At 36.5% G+C, this 22465-nt stretch overlaps 1 protein-coding gene across 1 annotated transcript in view; it reads right to left on the reverse strand.

Annotated features, from left to right (window-relative positions):
* Window positions 1–22465, reverse strand: part of LOC109112143 (lysosomal-trafficking regulator-like) — an 80280-nt gene that overhangs the window by 10347 nt on the left and 47468 nt on the right. The window contains 28 exon segments of the mRNA XM_042769542.1: window positions 126–343; window positions 1342–1482; window positions 2557–2713; window positions 3014–3080; window positions 4138–4382; window positions 4523–4675; window positions 5839–5894; window positions 5985–6046; window positions 6152–6245; window positions 7026–7171; window positions 7260–7448; window positions 7532–7608; window positions 7717–7893; window positions 9191–9380; window positions 10363–10603; window positions 10817–11008; window positions 11901–12062; window positions 13119–13271; window positions 13344–13510; window positions 13596–13826; window positions 14708–14880; window positions 15713–15893; window positions 17254–17860; window positions 18417–18524; window positions 19196–19394; window positions 19954–20091; window positions 20198–20347; window positions 21375–21578. Of these exon segments, the coding sequence (XP_042625476.1) occupies window positions 126–343; window positions 1342–1482; window positions 2557–2713; window positions 3014–3080; window positions 4138–4382; window positions 4523–4675; window positions 5839–5894; window positions 5985–6046; window positions 6152–6245; window positions 7026–7171; window positions 7260–7448; window positions 7532–7608; window positions 7717–7893; window positions 9191–9380; window positions 10363–10603; window positions 10817–11008; window positions 11901–12062; window positions 13119–13271; window positions 13344–13510; window positions 13596–13826; window positions 14708–14880; window positions 15713–15893; window positions 17254–17860; window positions 18417–18524; window positions 19196–19394; window positions 19954–20091; window positions 20198–20347; window positions 21375–21578 (4878 nt within the window).

Genomic DNA, 22465 nt, shown 5'->3' on the forward strand with positions numbered 1-22465 from the left:
TCTCTCTCTCTATATATATATATATATATATATATATATATATATACACCTAAATATATAATATATAATTTATTTATATCACTTGCAGTAAGTGTGCTGTAGCGGTACATAATAAGGAATCGTACTGCAGGATGAAAGACATTGATGGCGTGGACCGCAGCTTTGCCCTTTTGCTTGAGTCCAAACACCAGGTCAATCCACTGGCAGAGCGTCTGCGAGACTTGATCTGACTCCAGAGCCTGTCTGTGGATGAGGATGAAGAGTCGCGGGTCATTCCTGGCCCACGGCGGCAGATTCACGTGGTTCACCCGCTCGCTGTTCTGCCGCACGCCAAAGTCAAAACCTGCCAGAAGGGAAAGTGGGAAACATCAAGCGAACATTAGAAGAGGGAAGATGTGTTCAGATAATATGATTCTAATGTGCTGAACAAGAATGTTTTTACATTCATCTTGAAGATCTTGGTTACTTAGAGGTCATTTATCTTTTTTGATTTTGACAGGCATTTTTATGACAATAAGATTCACAGGCATTTTCATTTGCTAAAAACTATCGTCATATCAAATATATGAAGAAGCCTTCACGACAAAGGTCTTCAAAATAAAAGGTTGGTTTAACTTGAATAAATTATGACAAATATATTAGTATTGTATAGTAGCATGTACCTCTCAAAGAAATAATAATAATAATAAATTAAAAAATATAAAAAATTTTTTGTTAATGTTTATGTTTTATGCCTTCATTTGATAACCACTATTTTTATAATAAATTCATTTTAAATTGTGTATCCAGGCAAACACACAATTCCCAAAAAACAAACATTTCATAGGGACCCATTATAAAACAAAAACAATTAAGAAATTATTACATTGTTAAAGTTTTGTGAATTAATTTGATAAGAAATACTTCTTGACTATAACAAACTTTTAATAAACTGTTGTTAAATGATTTCAATGAATTAAATATTATTTATGATTACTAACCACTACCATTAAAATGCAATCCAGAAAAATTTAAATGGAATTTGGGAAAAAATAAAATAGAATCTTCAATCAATCAATAAAATTGATTTCTTATGGCCCTAAAATTTTAATTAATTTAATTTAATGTTAAACTTTTAATAATGATTTCTACTTATAAGACATGCTTTATGATTAATAAAATTTAATTTTAAACATTAAAACCTAATTTTATTTTAATTAAAATGGATTTTGGGAAAAAAAATAAAATGGAATTGGGGGGAAAAATGGATTTCCTAGATCCTACATTTTCGTCATTAGATCTCATGAGAAGTTGAGTGCTAGAAGAAAAGGTCAAGAAAACCAGGAGTATAAGAGCACACACCTTCTCTGTTGACCAGAAACTCTGGCAGGTAGAAGAACTCTGGGATGAGCTCTTTGACATCCGTCATGGACTCGTAGGACGACAGACGCCACGTGGTGTTCATGGAGTGGAACGTTCGGTCAGGAATATCAAAGCTCTGGTCTGTGAGGGACACAAAACCTTTCATTAGTTTCTCGTGTAACCTGATACGGATGAACCAACTGAACTAAAAATAGACTGAGAAAGAAGGAAAGATGAATAAAGAGGCTGGATGAAAGGCCTGATCATCTTTCTGAAGCTAATGCATGTAGCGTGAGACTTCAGAAAGACCCTTGTCAATGACAGCCTTTAAAAGCATCGCACTGACGTGTTTGAAGACCTTGCTGCAAACACAGGGAACGCAGGTGCTGTTAAATATTAAAAAACGGAGAGATGCAGAATCCTAATTATGATGCAGAATAAACTCGACGAGCTTCAGCTGTGCAAGCTGTGTGTCATTCGGCGTTCTGAACATGCATTCAGTCTTTATTAAGGGCAGCTGCATTAGATTTTAAGTATTTGATTTTAAGTTCCAGAGCTTCTGTTTTCTTGATTGTGCAAATTATAAACAATTAATCAAAATACAAAGTACAAAAAATACAATCAAAATGATAAAATTATGTAATAAGGTACAAGTATTCATGTTAAAGAATGATGTTATGCACACAGCTCAGTGATTTTTCATATATAAAAACATTTTAGTAAAACTATAAATAATAGATATTACTATTTATTAACCCTGTTAAAAGACTGCCAGAAGTAATGATAGTCCGAAGAATCTAATTTTTAATCCGTTAAAAAAATCAATCTATATCTCCAATAATCTGTCTTAGTAAGATGAGATGCTTAGTTAGTAATCAATCATATAATGCAATGCAATCTAATGATGGTTGAGAGATGAACAAATAAACGCTTCTCAGAAGCCTGATGATCAGATTGAGACACTGATTTTTCCACAAAATGACTGAAGTAAAGCCAAGCTGCTTCATTTGGAAATATTACCAACAGTATCAAAGATATTCTAACATTTACTTTATAAAATCAGTAAAGATTTGACAAAAAAAAAGACATGAAGCTCGAGCTGAATGTGGACGTTTGCACAATTATACTAAACTCAATTCTTACTGCTTTGGTTTTTACATTAAACATTTTGAATCTGCATGGAATAAGTTTGGACTAAAGTCAAGTCAAACGGACCTTGATAGGCCAGAAACATCTTGGTGAAGGGAGGCAGCCGGACGAGGAAGTGCAGGACGGTGCCGCTGTTGGAGTAGTGAGAGCCGTAGTGATAGGGCTGGACGGGGGGCATGGGGTCATCCTCTACCTTGCCTTTCTTATACTCCTCCTCCAGGTACTGTGGAGGAAATCAGTGTTAGATACACTTACACACACTAATGACACTAAACATGGACACTCATAAAGCAGTAATGCAATGCATTATGGATACAAATTATGCATGAAGCAGGCTGTGTTCCAAAACCTTGCTTATGTAGGCAGCTGTCTTCTAAGGTCGCATCCTAACTGAAATAGTGTCTTATAAATGACTAATGCATGGGACACTTGATTCACAAGCAGGTTTTGGAACAGGGCCACAATGTGATTGGTTAACAGGCGCTGCTGTAAACAGAAATTAAAGCCTGCAGTGCTGCAGTACCCTGTAATTGTCCACATAACGGTCTTCCTTCTCTTTAGACTGCACTGCAATGGGTTTGCTGAGGATCCTGTTACATCAAAAAGACAAACAGAAAGCAAAACTGAATGTCACTTTGTTAATTTGCATACATTTTCATTTCCTAATGGCAATACTAATATATCTATATTAAAAGCAATAATATAGAACAAGTGAAAGTACATAAATTCCATATTGATCAACTTCATCTTTTCACAACATAGAACTATAAAAATTACATATTTAAAAATAATCCAAAAATATTTTATGAATAATCTATTTCTTATATAAATATATTTTCAACAAAAACCTTTATTTAGTGGGAAACACAGTGATCAAAATCAGAGAACAGTAACCACTGTAGCAGGAAAGAAGATTACGACTAAGTCACAGCTGTCAGAAATCAGTAGGAATGTCGAGGCCCTGCTTTGAGTGACTTCAGCACATCTCTAGTTTCTCACACTGCGCTGCTGTGATCTTGCTCCGCTCTTCTTCCAGTCTCTTCTATAGTTCAGAGACTGTAGTGCGTTTCTAAACCAGAACTTTCACCTGCCGTGTATCTGTATAAGAGACCAAACTCCTGATACAGAAAACATCCTCAAACCATCACACCTCCTCCTCCAGCTTTCACTGATTCTTTACACACTCAGCTTCAGTCTTTCTCCAGTTTGATGCTGAACATAATGTTTCCATCAGACCCAAATAAACTAAACTTGCTCTCATCACTAAAGTGAACTTTAGACCAGTTCTCCTCTCTCCACACAACATGCTCCTCAGCAAAGCAGAGTCTAGTCTTTAGATTCTTTCTGCTGAAGAGAGGCTTGATCACTGCAGAGTACACTTTCAGTCTGACTTCTCTTAAACAAGCGAGACAGATCCAGACCCTGTTCAGAGCTGAACTGATGAGCAATTCCAGCTGCAGTGCTGAACCGATTCCTCATTGAGAGTCTCAGTATCCTGTCCTCTCTTTCATTTGTCTTACGTGGACGACCAGCCTTTTTGGGGGACTTGAATGAATTAGTGTCTGTGTAAAGCTAAAAAAAAACATAAAACACAGATTTGGAACGAGCAGCTTCTCTTGCAGCGGCTGAAAGGTTGTGGGTTCTGACCTGTAAATGGAGGTGTCCTGCAGGTCCAGCGTCTCACTGGTGTAGTCTCGCAGGATGAAGGGGAAGACGGGATACTGCATGAGGTCGTTGAAGGAGCGGCCCGCGTGCTTGTTGAGGTGGGTGAGGTACTCGAAGTTGGTTATCTGTCCTGAGCTCCACAGGTGTGTGAGGGCAGAGATGTTACCGTACTCCAGCAGGTTGGGCAGCTCTGAGCTCAGGATGTTGTGGTAGACGTCATCGCGGAACTGAGACGGAGACCAGAGAGAGGATCAACAGGAAGTTGGGCAGAATTGACATGGGAATGACAGGAAGAGGAATTTACTGAATCGCACATAAGAAGTCATTCAGCAGCTAATGCTCATGTGTTTGACAGCGATGTCGTTACCTTGGTGGTATCAAACGCGAGCAGCAGCGTCCTGCCGTTGGTGAGGAAGATCTCCATAGCATTGTCTCGGAGCTGCCACCAGCGCTTGTGTACCTCCTTTATCTCCTCATACGTCCAGGAGAAGGAGGCCGGCTCCGTCTCTCCATGAGGACTCTGGTGTGAAGACACATTATCAACCTCTAAAACATACATATGCCTCATCAAATCTATTAGGGGTGGTATGACCAAACTCTTATATCATGTTATGAGTAACTTCACAGTAGCAGAAAAATAAATAAAATCACTGTTAGTTACACTTGCACACACCTACTGACAGCTGCAACGCTATGCTTTATGGATACAAATGAATGATTAAAGAGTGTTATGCGTGTGTAGAATGAAACAGGCTTTGTTCCAGGCAGCTGTCTTCTAAGGTAGCATGCTAACTGAAACAGTGTCTTATAAATGACTAATGCATAGGACACTTGATTCACAACTGATTTTAACAGAGAAAAATAAATGACACTCCCACAAGCAGAAAAATACACAGTATATACTGTATATTGAGAACAATATTGAGTAATAGCGGAGTAAACGTTCAACAAATTTTATTAAAATCACATTATTCATTTATTTATTCATATTATAAATTATATATATATATATATTATGAATAAAATAATATATTTCAAAAAACATTATTTAGATATTTTTGCTGGGGGAAAAACAAAATTGGTTATTATTGAGTTATTATTGTTAACTAAAACTAAACAATGACTAAAAAAATAAACATTAACTGAAATAAACTAAAAAGCATAACTTATTTTATGTTGCCAAGGACATATTACAACCCCAATTCCAGAAAAGTTGGGACGTTGTAAAATGCAATAAAATCAAGAATCTGTCATTTGTTCATTCTCTTTAACTTTTATTTAATTAACAAAAGTACAAAGAAAGGGTTTCCAAAGTTTTCACTGACCAACTTAAATGTAGTTTGTAAATATAAATAAATGTAGATTTTGATGGCTGCAACACACTCCAAAAAAGTCAGGACGGAAGCTAAATAGAAGTGAAAAGGTTATAGAATATCCACGTTAAACTGTTTTGAAACAGTTCACAGTAAGCAGGGGAATTGGTAAAAGGTGAGGGTGTCATGTTTGGGTATAAAAGGAGAATCTCAGTCTCAGAAGTACTTCAGAAAACCACTGTCACTTAACACAGTCTGCCGCTGCATCAGTAAATGCATCCTGAATCTCTGTTACTCGAGGAGAAAGCTATACATCTATTCTATGCAATGATGCCGCAGACTAACCCTAACGTTTAGCAAAAGAACTTACTTGGTTATCAAATGTCTCTGCAACATTATCCTCCACAAAGTACATCCCAGATTTTCCTGCCGACCCATAAAACAAGATTTTAGCGTTCAGTGAAGACAATTAACAGCCAGCACAAGACCGGTGTTATGGATGAGGACGAGTCTTACCCAGCAACAGCTCTCCTGCCGTCTCTCTAGAGGGCGCCACACTTACACACTTTCTTGTAAACCTAAACAGAAAGAAAAAATGTTTTGGGTATTTTAATTCTTTGAAATTCTGCAGTGTGAGTCTGAAAACAGACTAGTGTGCAGTGAGACGCGAGTTGTGTCAGTACCTGATGGGCTCACTGGTGGCTTTGTCCTTCACTATGGATGAAGAGGAGTGAGTTTTGTCCTCAAACAGGAATGCCAGAGGAGCCTTGATGGCATCTGTGACAAACAAACCACATGCACGAGACCAATAAAACCAACAGCATCAAAAGTGTTAGAGTTTTTAAGTTCTGGTAAAGTTCTGGCTTTCCAGCAACCCCTTTCTGTACAGGCCGTACTGTGGTGCTATCATGGTACAATGATAACACTGTATGATAAAACAGTAATAAAAAATACTCATAAAACATCACTACAAAACATCACAAAAAATCACATGAAAATAACACCATTTTATAACATTTTTTTGAATCTCATATGCAACTGTCATATGCATTTGGTCATCTAGAAAGCATGTGCAGATCACATTTCAACCAAAACAATAAATAATAACAATTTATATTAACAAATTAATTAAATAATCATGTACAAATAATTACAAATAAATACATATAAATATTATCAAACCATTTTCAATTCGTTTTTTTTACTCATTAATTTACTTCATTTATTTATTTACTTACTAATTTATTACTTTATTTGCTTGGGTATATGTTTATTTATTTACTTAATTACTTATTAAATGTACTCATTTACTTGGTAATTTATTTATTTACTTATGTACTTATTCATTTGACTTTTATTTATTTATTTATTTATTTAGCAGTTAATATACTTCTACTGTATATATCTATTTACTTACTTGTCTGGGGTAAAAAATGACCCAAACATGTTCTTGAAAGATTTCCCATTTGTTTATGCTTTTGGTTAAACAAACTGGATCATGAAAGTGCTGAGCAGATGTTTTAAGTGCTTCCTCCAGTCAGAGGGCTGGAAGCTCACCGTCTAGTTTGTGTCGGTCTTTGAGCAGATATTTGTTAGGGATGGTCAGGTAGCAGCGCTGCAGGCGTCTCCGCTCTCGGTTGGGCCCCTCGGTGGGATCCAGCTGCCAGGAAGTGGGGTAAGATGACTGATCGTACCACACCGCCCTGTTCCATGGGAATAAACAACATCATACAACCTGAGGATGAATAAATGATGACATGAGTGAACTATTTTAGCTGTGGCGATGCTGACCGGTCGTGAGTGAGCTGCTGCACGAGCTCCTGCCAGTGACGGCTGGCGCTCAGGTCAGTTTTATAAAGGCCTCTGATGTGCTGCATGACCTTCTTGCGCTCCATGCCCTGCCTGAGAGACACGTTCTGAGTGACGTCAGCCGCGATCTTCGAGATGTCCTTCGACTTCCCATCTAGCCTCTGCAACAGGCTGGAACGCAGGACGAAAGAGCTCAGTAAAAAACCTAAAGCGTGTGTTATTTTGAGATTCTGTGTTTCTCTCGGAGCGCTCACCTCTTCTCAGTGTTAGCCAGCTTCTTTTCCCAGGCTCCTTTGCTGGTTCTTGCCTCTGACTCGTATTTCAGTTGCTCCTAAATAAGGAATAGTAAAACAGCTTCAGATGAACATTAATAAGATGCAAACACAACAGAGTAGCCAAACAGCGTATAACCTCAGAGAGTGTGTCTGGCCATGCGCACCTCTTTGATGGCTTTGAGGAGGTCTGGTTTGGCGGGAGCGCTGGGTGGGATGCAGCGGTGGCCGCAGAGTTTCAGCGCCGTCATGAAGGTGTTGGCAGCCGCCTGCTCTTCTTTGCTCAAGGCGTCTCTGTGATCATGTAACAGCTCGTACAGATACAGAGCCAGCTTGGGCCCGTGCTAATAATAAACAACACAAAAGGAAGGATTTTGAGGAAATCTAATTAGTGGTATACACAATATATCAGTTTAATTTCTGCTATTTATCCATTGAATATAAAAAAATCAACATAAATACATTTCCAAACCAGATTTCCCTTTATTTAACCACTGAAGTTATTTAACCATTCATTAGAGATTAAAGCCCTTTCTTTCAAATTTGCATTGGTGTAAAACTTAGAAATATGTAGCAAGATTGCAACAATAAGCATTTACGGTTGCAAAGTTTCACCACTATTTTTGATAAAGTACTGCAAATTTTGAATTCACAACACAGTTCAGCACACAGATGCATATATTTCAACCAGTACTTAAAAGAAATTGCACTATATTTTCATAAATTATGATATAAAAACATTTTTAATACAATAAATTTTTCACATCACGTAATTAAAATATACATATTATTCTTGCCTTTATTTTTTAAAATCATCATGATGTACATATTTTCTTAATTGTGTAATAATTAGATGTTTGTATTAAGTTTGATGTTTTTAACCAATCAAAAAGATCCATCTTTTAAGAGTGTTTCTGATTTAGCCTTTAATAGTAAAAATGGTCAGTTGGAAAGTTTGATTCATTTTCATGAACCGAATACATTATTATATCACTGAGAAAATAATGACAAAACAGCTCAGAAAATACCTTAAAATAAAAAAAGAATAGATTTTTATACCATTCAGTGAATAGACTCAAAAATAAAAGTTACAGAAAGACCCTTTATCAAACATTTCCGCAATGCTTAGAAAAAAGGCCTCAAATTTATATAAAAAACTTGTTCCAGAAGTGTTTTGTGTGATTGATCATTTGTCCCTTTAGCAAGCTGTGGCCATTAATAAAAAAAATTCCCACCAAAACTGCTGAAATTCCAAATTACAAACTACCATCAACTGTAATTTTTAGTTACCTACCCTCATTTAGTCAAAATTAGGTGTTAGTTAATTGCTTTATGCAAATGTTGCAGTTCTGTTATGCTGGGACTCTGAGGGTTAATGTCTGCAGTATAATGGAGAAAGGACGGCACTGCTGCTATGGAAACAGTATCATGAAAATGTTTCTGTGGGTTATTTACTGTATGTCAGAAGCAGAGCAGTGAAATGTCACTGTCTTCCTCCCAACAGAGGATGTGTGTATGTGGGCTGTGCTTTGATTGGATACACAAATCTGATCAGCAAATAACTAAAGCAAAATGTCACACCGTCTCTGGTCGGCATGTAAAAACAAAAAGCCATTTCTGTCAACATATCAGCGTCCTCACCTCGAGGCCGGGACTCAGGCTTTCTCTGAGGATCTCTGAGTAGCTCTGCTCGTGGACGAACTCTAGCGCCTCCTTCCTGTCCTCCAGGGGAACGGCGGGGCTGAGCGTGTGCACCAGCATGCGGCCGATCTGGACCCTGAACGTGTCACGGCAGGACCAGAGGATTCGCTTCCACACAAAAAATTCCCCTCTTAGGTGACTCTTGTCTGCCCTCATTATATCAACCATAAAAAAAAAAAAAACAAATAATTCACTCAACCGGGGGGCTTTTTTTGTTGTTGACATTTTTCAAAAATAAATAATTCTCTCAACCTTTATGTTTAATCATGCAGTGCATTTTTGTTTTTACAATGGGGCAACAGCTGCACAACAGCATACACACAGCACAAGCCTGAACTGGTGAGCTGTGTGAGGTGGCCTTATGTGTGTGCGCTCTGAGTGTGCATCAGCGCCGATCAAACTTCCCAAAGTGATCATCGGCCAATAGCGATCGGTAGCTGATCAATCGGAGCACCCCATTTATCAAAGTTTTTGCGTTTTTATTTGCCTATTAGGTATTGCAAAGACCATGTAAAATAAAATATGTAAAAATAAAATCTAATTCAAAATATGAACAAAAACTATAATAGTATATCAATCATACTAAAATAAGACCGCAACAGACTAGTTTCACAACCCTTTCTTGTCACAAGATTCAATTAATGTTTACTTTATTTCAACTAACAATTAAAGTTAAGTTTAAGTTAATGATAATAACACTGGTCTATTAACAGTCTTTGCGCCACCCAATGGCCAAATAAAAAAGCAAAAGACCTGAACATGTGATAAATGCATAGTTTTCATGGGTAAATGTATTTTTTATTTATTTAATTTAGTAATATATATATGTGTGTACTTGTGTGTGTGTAAATATCGCTGTTTATTAATTATAGGAATGTCAATAACTTTTTTTTTTTTAAATAATACATTTAATGAATTACACAATGCACTAATTAATTAATCAATTAATCATATATAATCATATATATTTGTTGAGAAAGGCCCACAAATGAAGACCATTAAAGGCAACGGTGTCATCAATTGTTGATTCAAAGGCAGAGTTAAACTAAAAGAGTTTAATCTGATTTATCTGAGTGCACTGAATCAAAAATAAACCCAGTAACAAAGTAAACAAAAGGGTAATTTGATGCCATGGTGATGTCTGCTGTAAGTTAATTACCAAGCCGATCTTTATGCCCTCCATCATTAGTTTGAGAATATCTTTCCGGAAGCTCTTGATGTTTCCCGGTGGGATCGGGGTGGACGGTGTGGAGTCGTTCTCATCAGTCGAGTGCTCGCAGGGTAACGGCACAGACATCGAGTGATCGGGAGACTCGGGAAAGTTCAGGAAGTCAAAGAAATCATGTTTGATGTCTGGAGAATAATGAATAAACTGTCAGCGTGGAACAAATTTATTCAGTCCGCATGGATTGTTTCTTGTTATCACTTATGAAAAAGAACGATGGTAGACTGCATATACGTTCAGAAGTATGTAATTGTATTCAAGTGTTTTGTAATGTGGCTCACAGCGGATGATAATGTTTATGAGCAGATATTAATCACAGATTTGATGTTTGTCTTCTGTACCTTGATAGATGAGTCTGTTAACGGCCAGAACCACGAGCCTCTGCAGTCTCTGGACCAGCTCCGTCTCGCTGGCTCTGATGGGGTTTTCTTGACTCATCCTGCGCTGCATCATCTGGTTAAGCTCATCGCTGGCCACCGAGCGCATTCTCGTCATCAGCGAGTCTGACTGGGCCACCGTGAACCGCCTCCGACCTGATGAAACACACAACATGCTTACTGAACTAAAGGAACTGTGTCTAAACAGCAGAGCATCATAAATCACACAAACACACAGAGATTGACAGACAGACAGACAGACAGATGCAGGTATTAACATCCGCCTTAAGTTATGATTAAGAGGTTAGCCTAGGCAGGTTATCATTTACACCTGAAACGCAACATGCATCCTAGTATAATTTTATTTTCTGCTCAAAAAAGCTGTATTTATTTGATCAAAAATACAATAAAATTGCAAAATATTATTACATTTTAAAATGACTGTTTTCTATTGTAATATCTGTTAAAGTGTAATTTATTTCTGTGATCCGCAGCTGTATTTTCAGCATCATTACTCCAGTCTTCAGTGTCACATGATCTTCAGAAATCATTCTAATATGCTGATTTGCTGCTCAAGAAACATTTTATTATTATTTTTGTGTTGAAAAAAGTTGTGATGAGGCAAATATTTTTGTGGAAACTGTGATACATTTTATTTTTCAGGATTCACAGATGAATAGAAAGTTTAAAAAGAACAGCATTTATTTGAAATGGAAATCTTTTATAACATTATAAATGTCATTACTGTCACTTTTGATCAATACAATGGATCCTTGCTGAATCAAAGCATTAATTTCTTTTACAAAAGTATGATGTTAATGCCAGGTGTAAATGAGAGAGAATGTGAATGATTAATCAACAGGCAGAGTTGCAGGAAGAGTCTTAGAGTCCTGGAGCAACTCTGAGTTCATTGAGGATAACACACACAGGCACCAGTAGTCCAGGACACTGGGCGGATCAGCAGCAGACACGCTTTAATCAGTTCACTGCACGCGCTCAACATCCCTGAGAGAGCCAGGATGTTGTCGCCTGTAGGATCGATGGCTACCTGCGTCTGAGGGGAACATGTAGGAGTTTGCTCCGGTAGGGGAGGGGAGGGGGGAATCCTGGGACAGGAAGCTGAACGGGGAGGGCAGAGGAATCAGGCCGTACGAGCTGAAGCGCTGCCGGGGAATACGGGGAATTATGGAGTCTTTCAGCCCCATTGAACCTTGGGAGTGTGAGGGGAGGTGATAATACAACAGAAACACATGAACGGTGAAGTGTAACATCCAGAGCTGATGGTTAAGACAAGATGAATGAGATATAACAGAAATATGGATATGGAAATACATCTTTTGTTTGTTTATAGTGTGTTACTACATGCATATTAAAATTTACCAACAAAACTCTGTACTAAAAAGTGTGTGAGTTATGGGAAAGAAATGTATTTTACATCACAATTTCAAACAAATCTAACTAATAGATAAAAAAAATAAAAATAAAAATAAATAATCAGCATAATTTAATGTATAAAGTCACCTGGATATAAAACGTGTAATATTTTAGTTTAAATGGTTATATCTCTTAATTAAAAAAAAAAAAAAGTCTGAAAATAAATAAATAAATTATTAATAATAATAAATTATGTGTATCTTGATCATTTTATTTAATTTTCAAAGTTTTTCCCATGATAAAATCTATGGATTTTTTTTTTTTATGTACTGCTTCCGGGTCAAAATGGACCCGAATGAAACGTTAACTAAAACCATCAAAAAACATTAACATTACTTTTTCAAAATAAGTTAAAAAGTATATATAGTGAATATAATGAAACTATAATAATAAATAAATATAATAAAATAAATAATAAAGGATAAATGTAACAAAAATAAAAAAAAAATAGCTTGGAGTCCTAAAATAACTAAAACTAAAACAAACAAAAATGAACAGAAACTAAACAGACATTTATATAGCTAAAAAATGCACAACAAGATTATTAAAACTGCAACTAAAACTAAACTTAAAAATGAAACGGAAAATACAAAAAGAAAAACAAATTCAAATACTAATTCAAAATATTAATAAAAACCATAATAGTATATTAATGATACTAAAATAACACTACTAAAATAACCCACTAAAATAAAATAACAACATTAGGGTGAGTAAATGATGACCAAAGTTTAATTTTAGGGTGAACTATGCTTCTGAAGGCATTTCAATAATCCGAACCATCACATAAATGAGACAAACACCAACTCCACTGAGCTCTAAAGCTCCTCACCTGCGATGCTTCTGCGTTTCGGCTGTAGAGCGTTATGCGGTGAAGTGGGCACGTGGACATAGCTGCTGGATTTCTGAGGGTCCTGATTGGCCGTGGTCTTAATGAAATCGATGGCTGCCTGGACCACGCGGAACTGCAGTGCTGTGGCCATTTCTGAAGCGACAACAGAGAGTTTGAATGACACGTCACATATCATTGCCACATAAAAACATTAGTTTTCTTTACCCTGTGTGCGCCGGACTTTGCTGGTCTGCATGTAGCCCAACAGGGTGATCAGGTCTTCAATGATGCGGAAGTACTGAGATCCCGAGGAGCTGCAGGAGTGGATGGTGACGGCCACCAGCAGCTGCTGAATGTCACACACCACCAGCTTGTAGTCATTCGGAGGAATCCTACAGAGCAACAACATCATGTAGACTGGCCAGATTCAGTTTCAAAGCAGTTTCCCCATCGCTGATGTTAAATATGGTGCATTACCCGTTCTCCAGGCCATTGAGGGTGGACAGTGTGTTGAAGAGCACGTAGAGCAGGCCGTGGTCCAGCAGGATGTCAGCCAGCTTCGGGCAGGCGTTGAGCAGCTGCAGCAGCAGACACAGACTGTTGTGCACGAGCGAGTTCTCATACAGAGAGTTCTCCAGCAGACCCAGCACAGGGATGATACAGCGCTTCCTGAACGGGGAGATGTTCTCCATATCCTCCAGATCCAGACTGAGACAAGAGGGAACAGTGGCTGTCATTAACAAGGACGCTGCTGGGTTCAGTTAGTAGAAATTAAGCAAGTTTCATGTAGCAGAAATCTTGCAGGAGCTTCTTGAATGTGTTTCTTCATTAACATAAATATTCAGCACCATTAAAACATTAAGAATCTTAGAAGAAAAAACAAACACTATTGTCAATGTGTCTTCACAAAAAGATAAATGAATAAATGAATAATATATATATTCTATATATATATATATATATATATAGATATATATATATATATATATACATATATATACCACAATACATATATATATATATAATTTAGTTTTGTTGTGAAGACACATTGTGCCATTTTAATTATTTTATATATTTTACTACTAATACTAATATATATTTTCAGGTTAATTTTAGTTAATGTTTTAGTAAACTTGTTATTTGTTTTTGTTATTAAAAATGTCTATTTAGTTTATCTATTTAAAACTTCAACTTAAAACTAAAATTAGAAATGTTTTAAACTAAATTAAAATAAGTGTAAGTTTTTTATATTATAAATAAGAAAACACACACAGACATACACATATATATAAATTATTATATTCTTATAATAATAATATAAATATTTAATATATTATTATTATATATTACTTAACAATATATTATATAATATATAACAATAATAATGTTATAATATAATACCAGATAAAACATTCTAATATTATTATTTATTTATTTTTTTGATTCCATTTTTTTTTTTATAAAAATAATACAAATTTCAATTTAATTTTGCAAATGAACAAAATAAAATAAACATTTATAGCTGGCATCTTATCAGGCTGTCAGCACTCAGGGTCATGTCTTCAGTTCTAGATGGTTGGCATACTCACTCTTCCTCGATCCCGACCGGTCGTCCCAACAGCATCTCCAGGAAACACTCCAGCAGACCCTGTGAGCCCTGGTGCAGGTACAGCCCATCAGCCAAAACCCAAAACCCATCATTAACCACTAACTCCTCCCTCTCCTATCTCTGATCAAGTAGGCTTAAATAGGCATCCACAAGCTGCAAGAATAAATGTACATGTTTGTGTATCCATGCATGTATGAGATAATACATAAAACCCATTACTCAAACTCCCATCTATCAGAGTGGACAATAAAACTGATCAATCAACTAACAAAGTATTTCCATATCAGCTTAAATAAACAAACCAAAGCAGCAGATGTGATAAACAGTAACGGAGAAACAGTGAAAGGCCAGTCCTAAAGGAAATAGTGTATCTTATATTTTCATAATTTGTCCATAAACAAAGTATTTACTCAAATTGCTTTTTAATTCTGAGAAATTTAAAAGATAAAATGTAAAAATTGCCCTACAGTGTGAGTGTGATGATCCTAATCATAAACAGTGTGAAATACAGAAATGTAACAAAATGTTAATAGAAATATTATTTACATTATCGAATACAATTTCAAAAACAACTGTTCATGAATTAATATACTCCCAAAAAGTAGGAAAATAAAAAAGTAGAGGGAGAGTTCTTTTTATACTAGGAATATTTAATTCTATTAAATACACACAGTGTATAATATTTGTGTGGAAGTATGATTCATGTTTATTGATTCAGTCCTGTCCTCATTATAGAAAGAGATTTTCCAAATTAATAAGCATTAAATAAATTGGTGTGGATGTAGTACACGGGAGTCTAACAGTTCAATTGAAAGTGTGATCTAAAACTTTACACAAGCACAAGTATTTTGCATTAAGTTTTCGTGAACTCATGTGGCTTTTTTTTTTAATACTTCTGTCATGCTGCAAGACCTTTAAAATGAACTGTTGAAAAACAGCCCTGTTCATTTGTCAACCACCCAAAGACAACTAAATGTGAGCGGACCTTCATGACGCCCTGCTGTATGAGAGGAGAAGAGTGGTTGACCAGGACAAGAAGAGCCTCCGGCTGGATGAGTTTGTCCATCACCTCCTCCAGCAGGAGGTCCGGCAGCAGGAGCAGAACTCCTCTCAGCAGATCGTACAGACCGCAGCAGATCAGAACCAGACAGTCTTCAGCACTGGACCTGAATGATTCAGAAAACACACACATGAAATCATCACTGTGGAGTGGACAAGCGTCAGATCTTCAGCGCTGACTCAGAGACTGTTAACCAGCATTTTTAGAATTGGATAAAAAAAGAAGCAAAGTGTTTCCCAACAAGATCTGTAAGGCCGAAATATGGTTTGTGGATTGGAATTTAGAGTTAAAGTGATTATTCAGTAGATGGGATTTATCTTTAGTTCAGGAAAGGCAATGACGAAGACAGGAGGCAATTACCCAGCAACCGTTGACTGAAAGAGCACATTAAAGAGATGATGTAACTTATAAATGAAGGCTAATATTACAAGTCATTCATCTCCAAAACTCAGCGGCAGAAATTAGCATAATTAAAGAGTGTTATTCATCACAAGGAATTTAAAAGAGCTCCCTGGATATATTACACACATCTAGAACAACTACACACACACACACCATGCAACGCATTTGAGAAAGGCTAAACGATTTTGAGGTGTCTCAATTTGCTCCCTAGTTCAGTAGTGAGCACACTACCTAGGGACTCTTCCATTTCTAGGGCTGTCCTTAAGTCAAAATGGTTTTTCTTACTGAAGAAAACTGTACATGAAACTGTTTTGCATGATTTTACTGTTAGTGCCTACTTTTCACAGACACACTAAATTAAAAAGCATTACAAACCATTTAAAAAGCTTATTGAAATGTTATTATTAAAAGTTATTTTTATTAGCTTAAACTAAAAACAACAGCAAAACACTTTGTTACTTGAAATAAACATATAAAAAAAAAATAAGAATGTTTTATTTCAGCTTGTTGCAACATTTTTCATTTTCTTTTAGTTTGTAAAATAAACTAAAATGAATAAATGAAAATTAAAAAATGAATGATAATAATAAAATTATTAATCATTTTAATTATTAAAATACTATATTAGTATAAAGTTAAAGTGAAAACAGAAAATAAAAAAATAAAATCTAATTCGGCATATTAGATGTAGACGAAAAAATTAAACTACAACAGCAACTACTAAAATAACACTGAAGTCTAATAATTTGGCCTGAAGTATTATCACGACAACCATGAATATAAAAAAAAATTATATTTTGGTTAATGCTGATTTTTCTCATGTTGCTTGATCATAATTACATTATGAGACATTTACTTCTTAAATCATCTGCTGTGATTAAACTCCACCCACATCTCAACATCCAATCATCAAATAATGCACAGAACTGAGGCACTACCCTACATTTTTCGCATATACAAAAAAAGATATTTCGCTTCTTCAGTTTTATCTTGTTTAATATGCTGGCTACAATTTTTTCACCTGTTTTTCAACAATATAAAATCCTCTGGTGTTTTCAGAGTACCTGTCCTTACTGGAGTCCGTCTTGCTGTGTCTGTCATACCCCGGAGAGTAGGTGTAACTCTCCCAGTCGTCCGGTGGAGCGGCACGGTCAGCCACGGTGGGCCAGCGAGCGATAGTCAGAGAGCCGTTCTGTGCGGGAAAAGCCAAACCCAGACTGGCCAGGTTACTGTGGCTCCTCTGGAAGGACTGGATTCCCTTCAGGCTGTCCGGTCGGCGTGGCGCTTCCTCGCTGGTCCAATCGAAATGGTCCTCCGAGTCCGGCGGGCTGCCCGCTGGGCCGTCGTGCTCCTCCTCTACGCTGATAGAGGGCGTTCGGGTTCCCGCGACGCTGCCCTCGTCATCGCCGCCCACATTCTGGGAATCACAAATGGTCTTCGCCGACTCACAGCTGCTGAGGAGCTCATCTCCTCCTCGCTTCAGGGTCTCCGTGCTGCCCAGGTCCTGCTGGGTACTCCAGGACGTCCCTTCTTCAGGCTCGGCGGTCCCTGTCACGCTTCCATGGGTCAGACGGGGCGTCAGGGCGGGAGAAGAGTGCAGAGACGGGCCCATGCTTGGGGGACGCAGTGACAGATCTTCATCTCCATGCTCGGGGGACGAAGCGTGGCGTACTGTGGGACAAAAAAAAAAAAACATCTAGTCAGAATGTACGTTTTCAGGACAAGTTTGACAATGACAAGTTTTCCGTGCATAATATACAACAATAATTTCCACAACACTATTTGTGACATTTTGAAATCATAAACATAAAAATAAAAAACAAAAACTAAATAAAAAAAAAAAAAAAAAATTGCATCAATAAATGGCATTTCCCTCAGCTATTTCAGTAAAAACTGATGCACTAAACTTCCTTCCCAAACAAATCCTTATAAACTTATAAAGCATGAAGATAAAATAAATATTAAAATCATGATTTTCTCTAAAGGTGCTTCAAATGAGGCATACTGTGAAAACCACAATATAAATGAATTTGATTTGTCTTGACAGGCAGGTCAGCGCTGTAATTGATTTGTATTTGTCAAAGGTCACGCGTCTCAAAGCTTAATAAGGCGCAGCAGCGCCATCCAGTCAGACGAGGACATTTTCAATGAATAATGCTTGTAAAGTGCGACAAAATGAGTAAGCATGACTATTTTTATTTTGACCTTCTCTTCAGTGATGCGTTACCTTCAGCGGGCGTCTCTGTGAAGACGGAGGGAGACAGTGAGAGCACAGAGCTGCTGGAGTGCCGCAGGTACATCATGGACTGGACCTTCTCCTGGTACAGCTTACCGTCTGAGGGATAACAACAAAACACATGCATGAACTAAAACGTTTTTGTTTACTATCAAATCTACACAGGATATCCAGCAAGAATGATTACTAATGAGGAAGAAAGAGCTGTAAGCTCGATGCTAGACTGCTGCGACCAGAAAATGAAAATAAATGCAGGTTAGCTTGCTTCTCTTGACATCAACATGATCTATGCATTTTGTTTCCTTTTGACTGTCAAAATAATATCAGTATTGCTATAAATGCTTTTAAATATGGTTCGAAACGATATCTGATTTAAATCAGAAGGACAGAAACATAGCGTCACGTGAAGCCAAATCACGATTCTGGTCTTTCCGTCCCCAAATTTAAGAGATCTTGAAATTAAGTCTTTCTTGTACTATTTAAGAATTTTTATGGCCTTAAAATTGACGCAACTAAATTTAAGACTTTTTAAAGACTTGCGGAAACCCTGAGTTAAGGTCAAAAAAGTTTTCTCTGTCTCAAAACCTGTATAATTTTTCTTCTTCTGTGGATCAAGAAGGCAAAAGCAGCATGAACATTCTGCTAATCATCTTCTTTTGTGTTCCACGGAAGAAATGAAGTCATACAGGTTTGGAAAAGCGCAAATGATGACAGAATGATCATAAACGACTCATTCTGATCAGACGGGGGTTTTCTGAAGGTTTGCTCACCGATGTGCAGAGAGAAGTAGAAGCTGGTGGGTGTGTGGCACACGTAAGTGTTGGTGGGGGGGTGAACGGCCAGCAGGAAATTATAGAGCAGCCGCAGCAGGTCCAGGTCTGGAGGAGACCCCAAAACCTCCTGGATGATTTTGACAAACGAGAGGCAGACCTCCTGCGGGATTGAGGTCAGGTACTCGTCCCGATGCTCCTGTGAGAATAATAAAGATGATGTTCCAGAACGAGCCACACACTGAACTATGATTGCTCTTCTTTCCTGCATTAATTACATCGTGAATAGCACTCGGTTGTGTTTCGTACTCTTTCTCTACGATGTTTCTAGTGATGCGCTGAAATCTATTTTTTATGAAACCTGAAAGTTTTCATTTAGCAGAAAATCAATTAATTCATTAAAACATTACCCTAATTTAACGACATACTCATAAATCCACATTAATGCCAGGCCACAATAAAGACAAAGCTACAGTAATGTCAGGCCACAATAAAGAGCATCAAAACCACATTTATTGTTCTGAATTATAAATAAAAAAGACTGAGACTGTTTCATATAAGAAATAACAAAGAACAGCGCTTATTGCAATAACTGGATAGTAGGAACACCAAAACTGTTTCGGCCAAAACTGAAATTTTGTGGCATCACGAGTGACTCATGAACAGCTGACAGAAAAGAAGACTCAAGACCACATTTCAAAAACTACAAGCTACACTCACTAGACCTCGTGTGTTTGTCTGTGTAATGAACGTCTCACCTGAAGCACCTGGCAGGCGAGCAGGAAGCGATGAACCACCTGCGCCTTGAGAAGCTGGCGTATGTTGAACATCTGCTGAGGATGATGCACGCGGATGAGGATCTCTAAAGCGGTCAGCAGCGTCTCCCACACGCCACACTATCACACACACACACACACACACACACATACAGCCACTACAATAAGCTCTCTTTAAAAATAACCAAACTCTATGGTATGTTCTCATTCAGATGTGAGTGTGTACCTGTGCTTTGGCCCATATCTTCCAGTCCAGCAGTATTTCAGAAAGCAGTCTGAGATCTTGCAGCACCACAGTGGATTCGGCATCCAGATGGAACTGACCGTCTTCTCCGATCGTCAGGATTGAGCCGCTGCAGCAGCCGTCCAACAGCGTCTATCACACCACACAGACACATATTTGCTGAACTGCAGTCTAAAATCAAACTCCAGCTGTTTTTCAGAAGGCTAAAACAGAGCTAGTATTTTTCAGACTCATTAATCTGAAGTATTTCAGAAAACAAGAATATACTGAGAGAGGGACAAAACATTCTCACTGTCAGTCTGCATTAAACATGACAACCAGCAGGGGGTGCTGTTTAGTATGACAACAGCACAAATGCACAGATTTATTAGTTAATTAAAACTAAAACCATTAAAAAAAAAAAAATATTTGCTACTTGAAATAAAAAAGTGAACTCAAATAAAATATAAAAAACTATATAGACATTTTTTTACATTACAAAAACATATAACAAAATTACTACAACTTTAACTAAAATTAAAATGAAAACAAAATCTAAAAGTAAAATATAAAGTTTTTTCATTCTCATTTTTATTTATTTTAAATTGAAGTACTACAATAAAATCACAACAAAAAAATAAAAACTATATAGACATGTTTTTTAAAAAATAATTACAAAAACAACAAAATTTAAACAGAAAAATGTAAATGTAAAATTAAATTAAAACTAAAAAAAAAAAAAAAATATAAAATTTAATTAAAACTAAATAAATTTAAAAAAAAAAAATAAAACATAAAAAAAAAAAATAAAACAAAAAAATATTAAAATAACTAGAGCTGGATCCGTATAAAAATAAAATATAATTAAACATGTAAACAAAGATTATAATAGTATATAAATTATATTAAAATAACTAGAGCTGGATCCGCTGATGTAGTAAAAAAAAAAAACTACACTTTAGTTTTTTTCAGCTAATTAATGCTATTTAATATTTATATATATATATATTTTTTTTTTTAATTAGGGTTTCTAGGAACCCTATAAAAAGCAGAATAAAATATTATTATTAAACTTCAAACCAACAAAAAAAAAAATATAAAAAATTAAATAATAAACACAAAAAATCGATCGTAAAAGATGCGATTTTTGAATCAATAAAAGAACATCCTTAAAACTCACCTTCAGAACGTGGTATCCCACGATGCACTTGGGCTTGATGAGAACCTGGTGAATCATGGAATAGCCGTGGTAACACATGATCATTCTGTGCAGGCGCTGCTATCACTCCATCTCATGAGTGCGATGCTGGTTGTTCTTAACCAGAGACAGCAGCAGCTGCAGCGCCAGAGCTTGAGTTTCCTCACAGTCGCTCAACTCCACCACCTACGAGAACCAACAGACAGACAGACAGAGTGATTCTGACGCTCCTGCTGCTAAAATCACTGTATGCGTGAAATACATCACATAGTGAAAATGAAGTGGGCTATCATTGTGCTTTCATGCTGACAATCTTAGATCTCAGTGTTATAACACACAGACCAGACGCCGCAGCGAACAACACTTGATTATTAATATTGCCTTCAAAACAAACATGATGAGCGCCAAACTAAACAACCTAACTCAATAGATCCATCTGCACTGAATTATTTAATCATTTAATAAATGTCAGTTATTTGGCATCATACCCAAGGATGAGCATCTGTTGCTTTTTTAATTAGCACTGCTCCTCAATTATTAAAAATAATTATTCTGGTCTCACTCAGCATGGTTCTCCCTTGTAAACTTGTAGCTGCTTTTCAGCATACATGGTTTAGATCATGTCAATATTTCTTTCATACTTGAAAGTATGGAGCAAATGCCACAAATTTCATGATTCTTTGCTAAATAGAAAGTTCAAAAGAGCAGCAGTTATTTGAAATGGAAATCTTTTGTAGCTTTGATTAAAAAGCACAGTCACCAGGTACAGTCAGAGCTTTTGGGAATCAGCATTCAAGAAGTTCACAGAAATGTAGTCAAAATTCCTGTATTTTTTTATGTGTATATGACATTGAAATGAAATAAAATATAGAAAAACAATCTTATTTTAATTCAAGTTGCAAAGGCAACAATTCTCATTTCTGAGCACTAAAATTACTAAAACTAAAATTAATAAATAAAAAAATTATAATAAAAAAAACTACATAGACATACTTAAAAAAACACTCAAACTTTCAAATTAAAATGAAAACAAAACAGAAAATATGAAAACAAAAAATTATTAAAAATATAAA

The sequence above is a fragment of the Cyprinus carpio genome, chromosome A13, assembly GCF_018340385.1.
Source record: "Cyprinus carpio isolate SPL01 chromosome A13, ASM1834038v1, whole genome shotgun sequence".
In the NCBI taxonomy this organism is placed as follows: domain Eukaryota; kingdom Metazoa; phylum Chordata; class Actinopteri; order Cypriniformes; family Cyprinidae; genus Cyprinus; species Cyprinus carpio.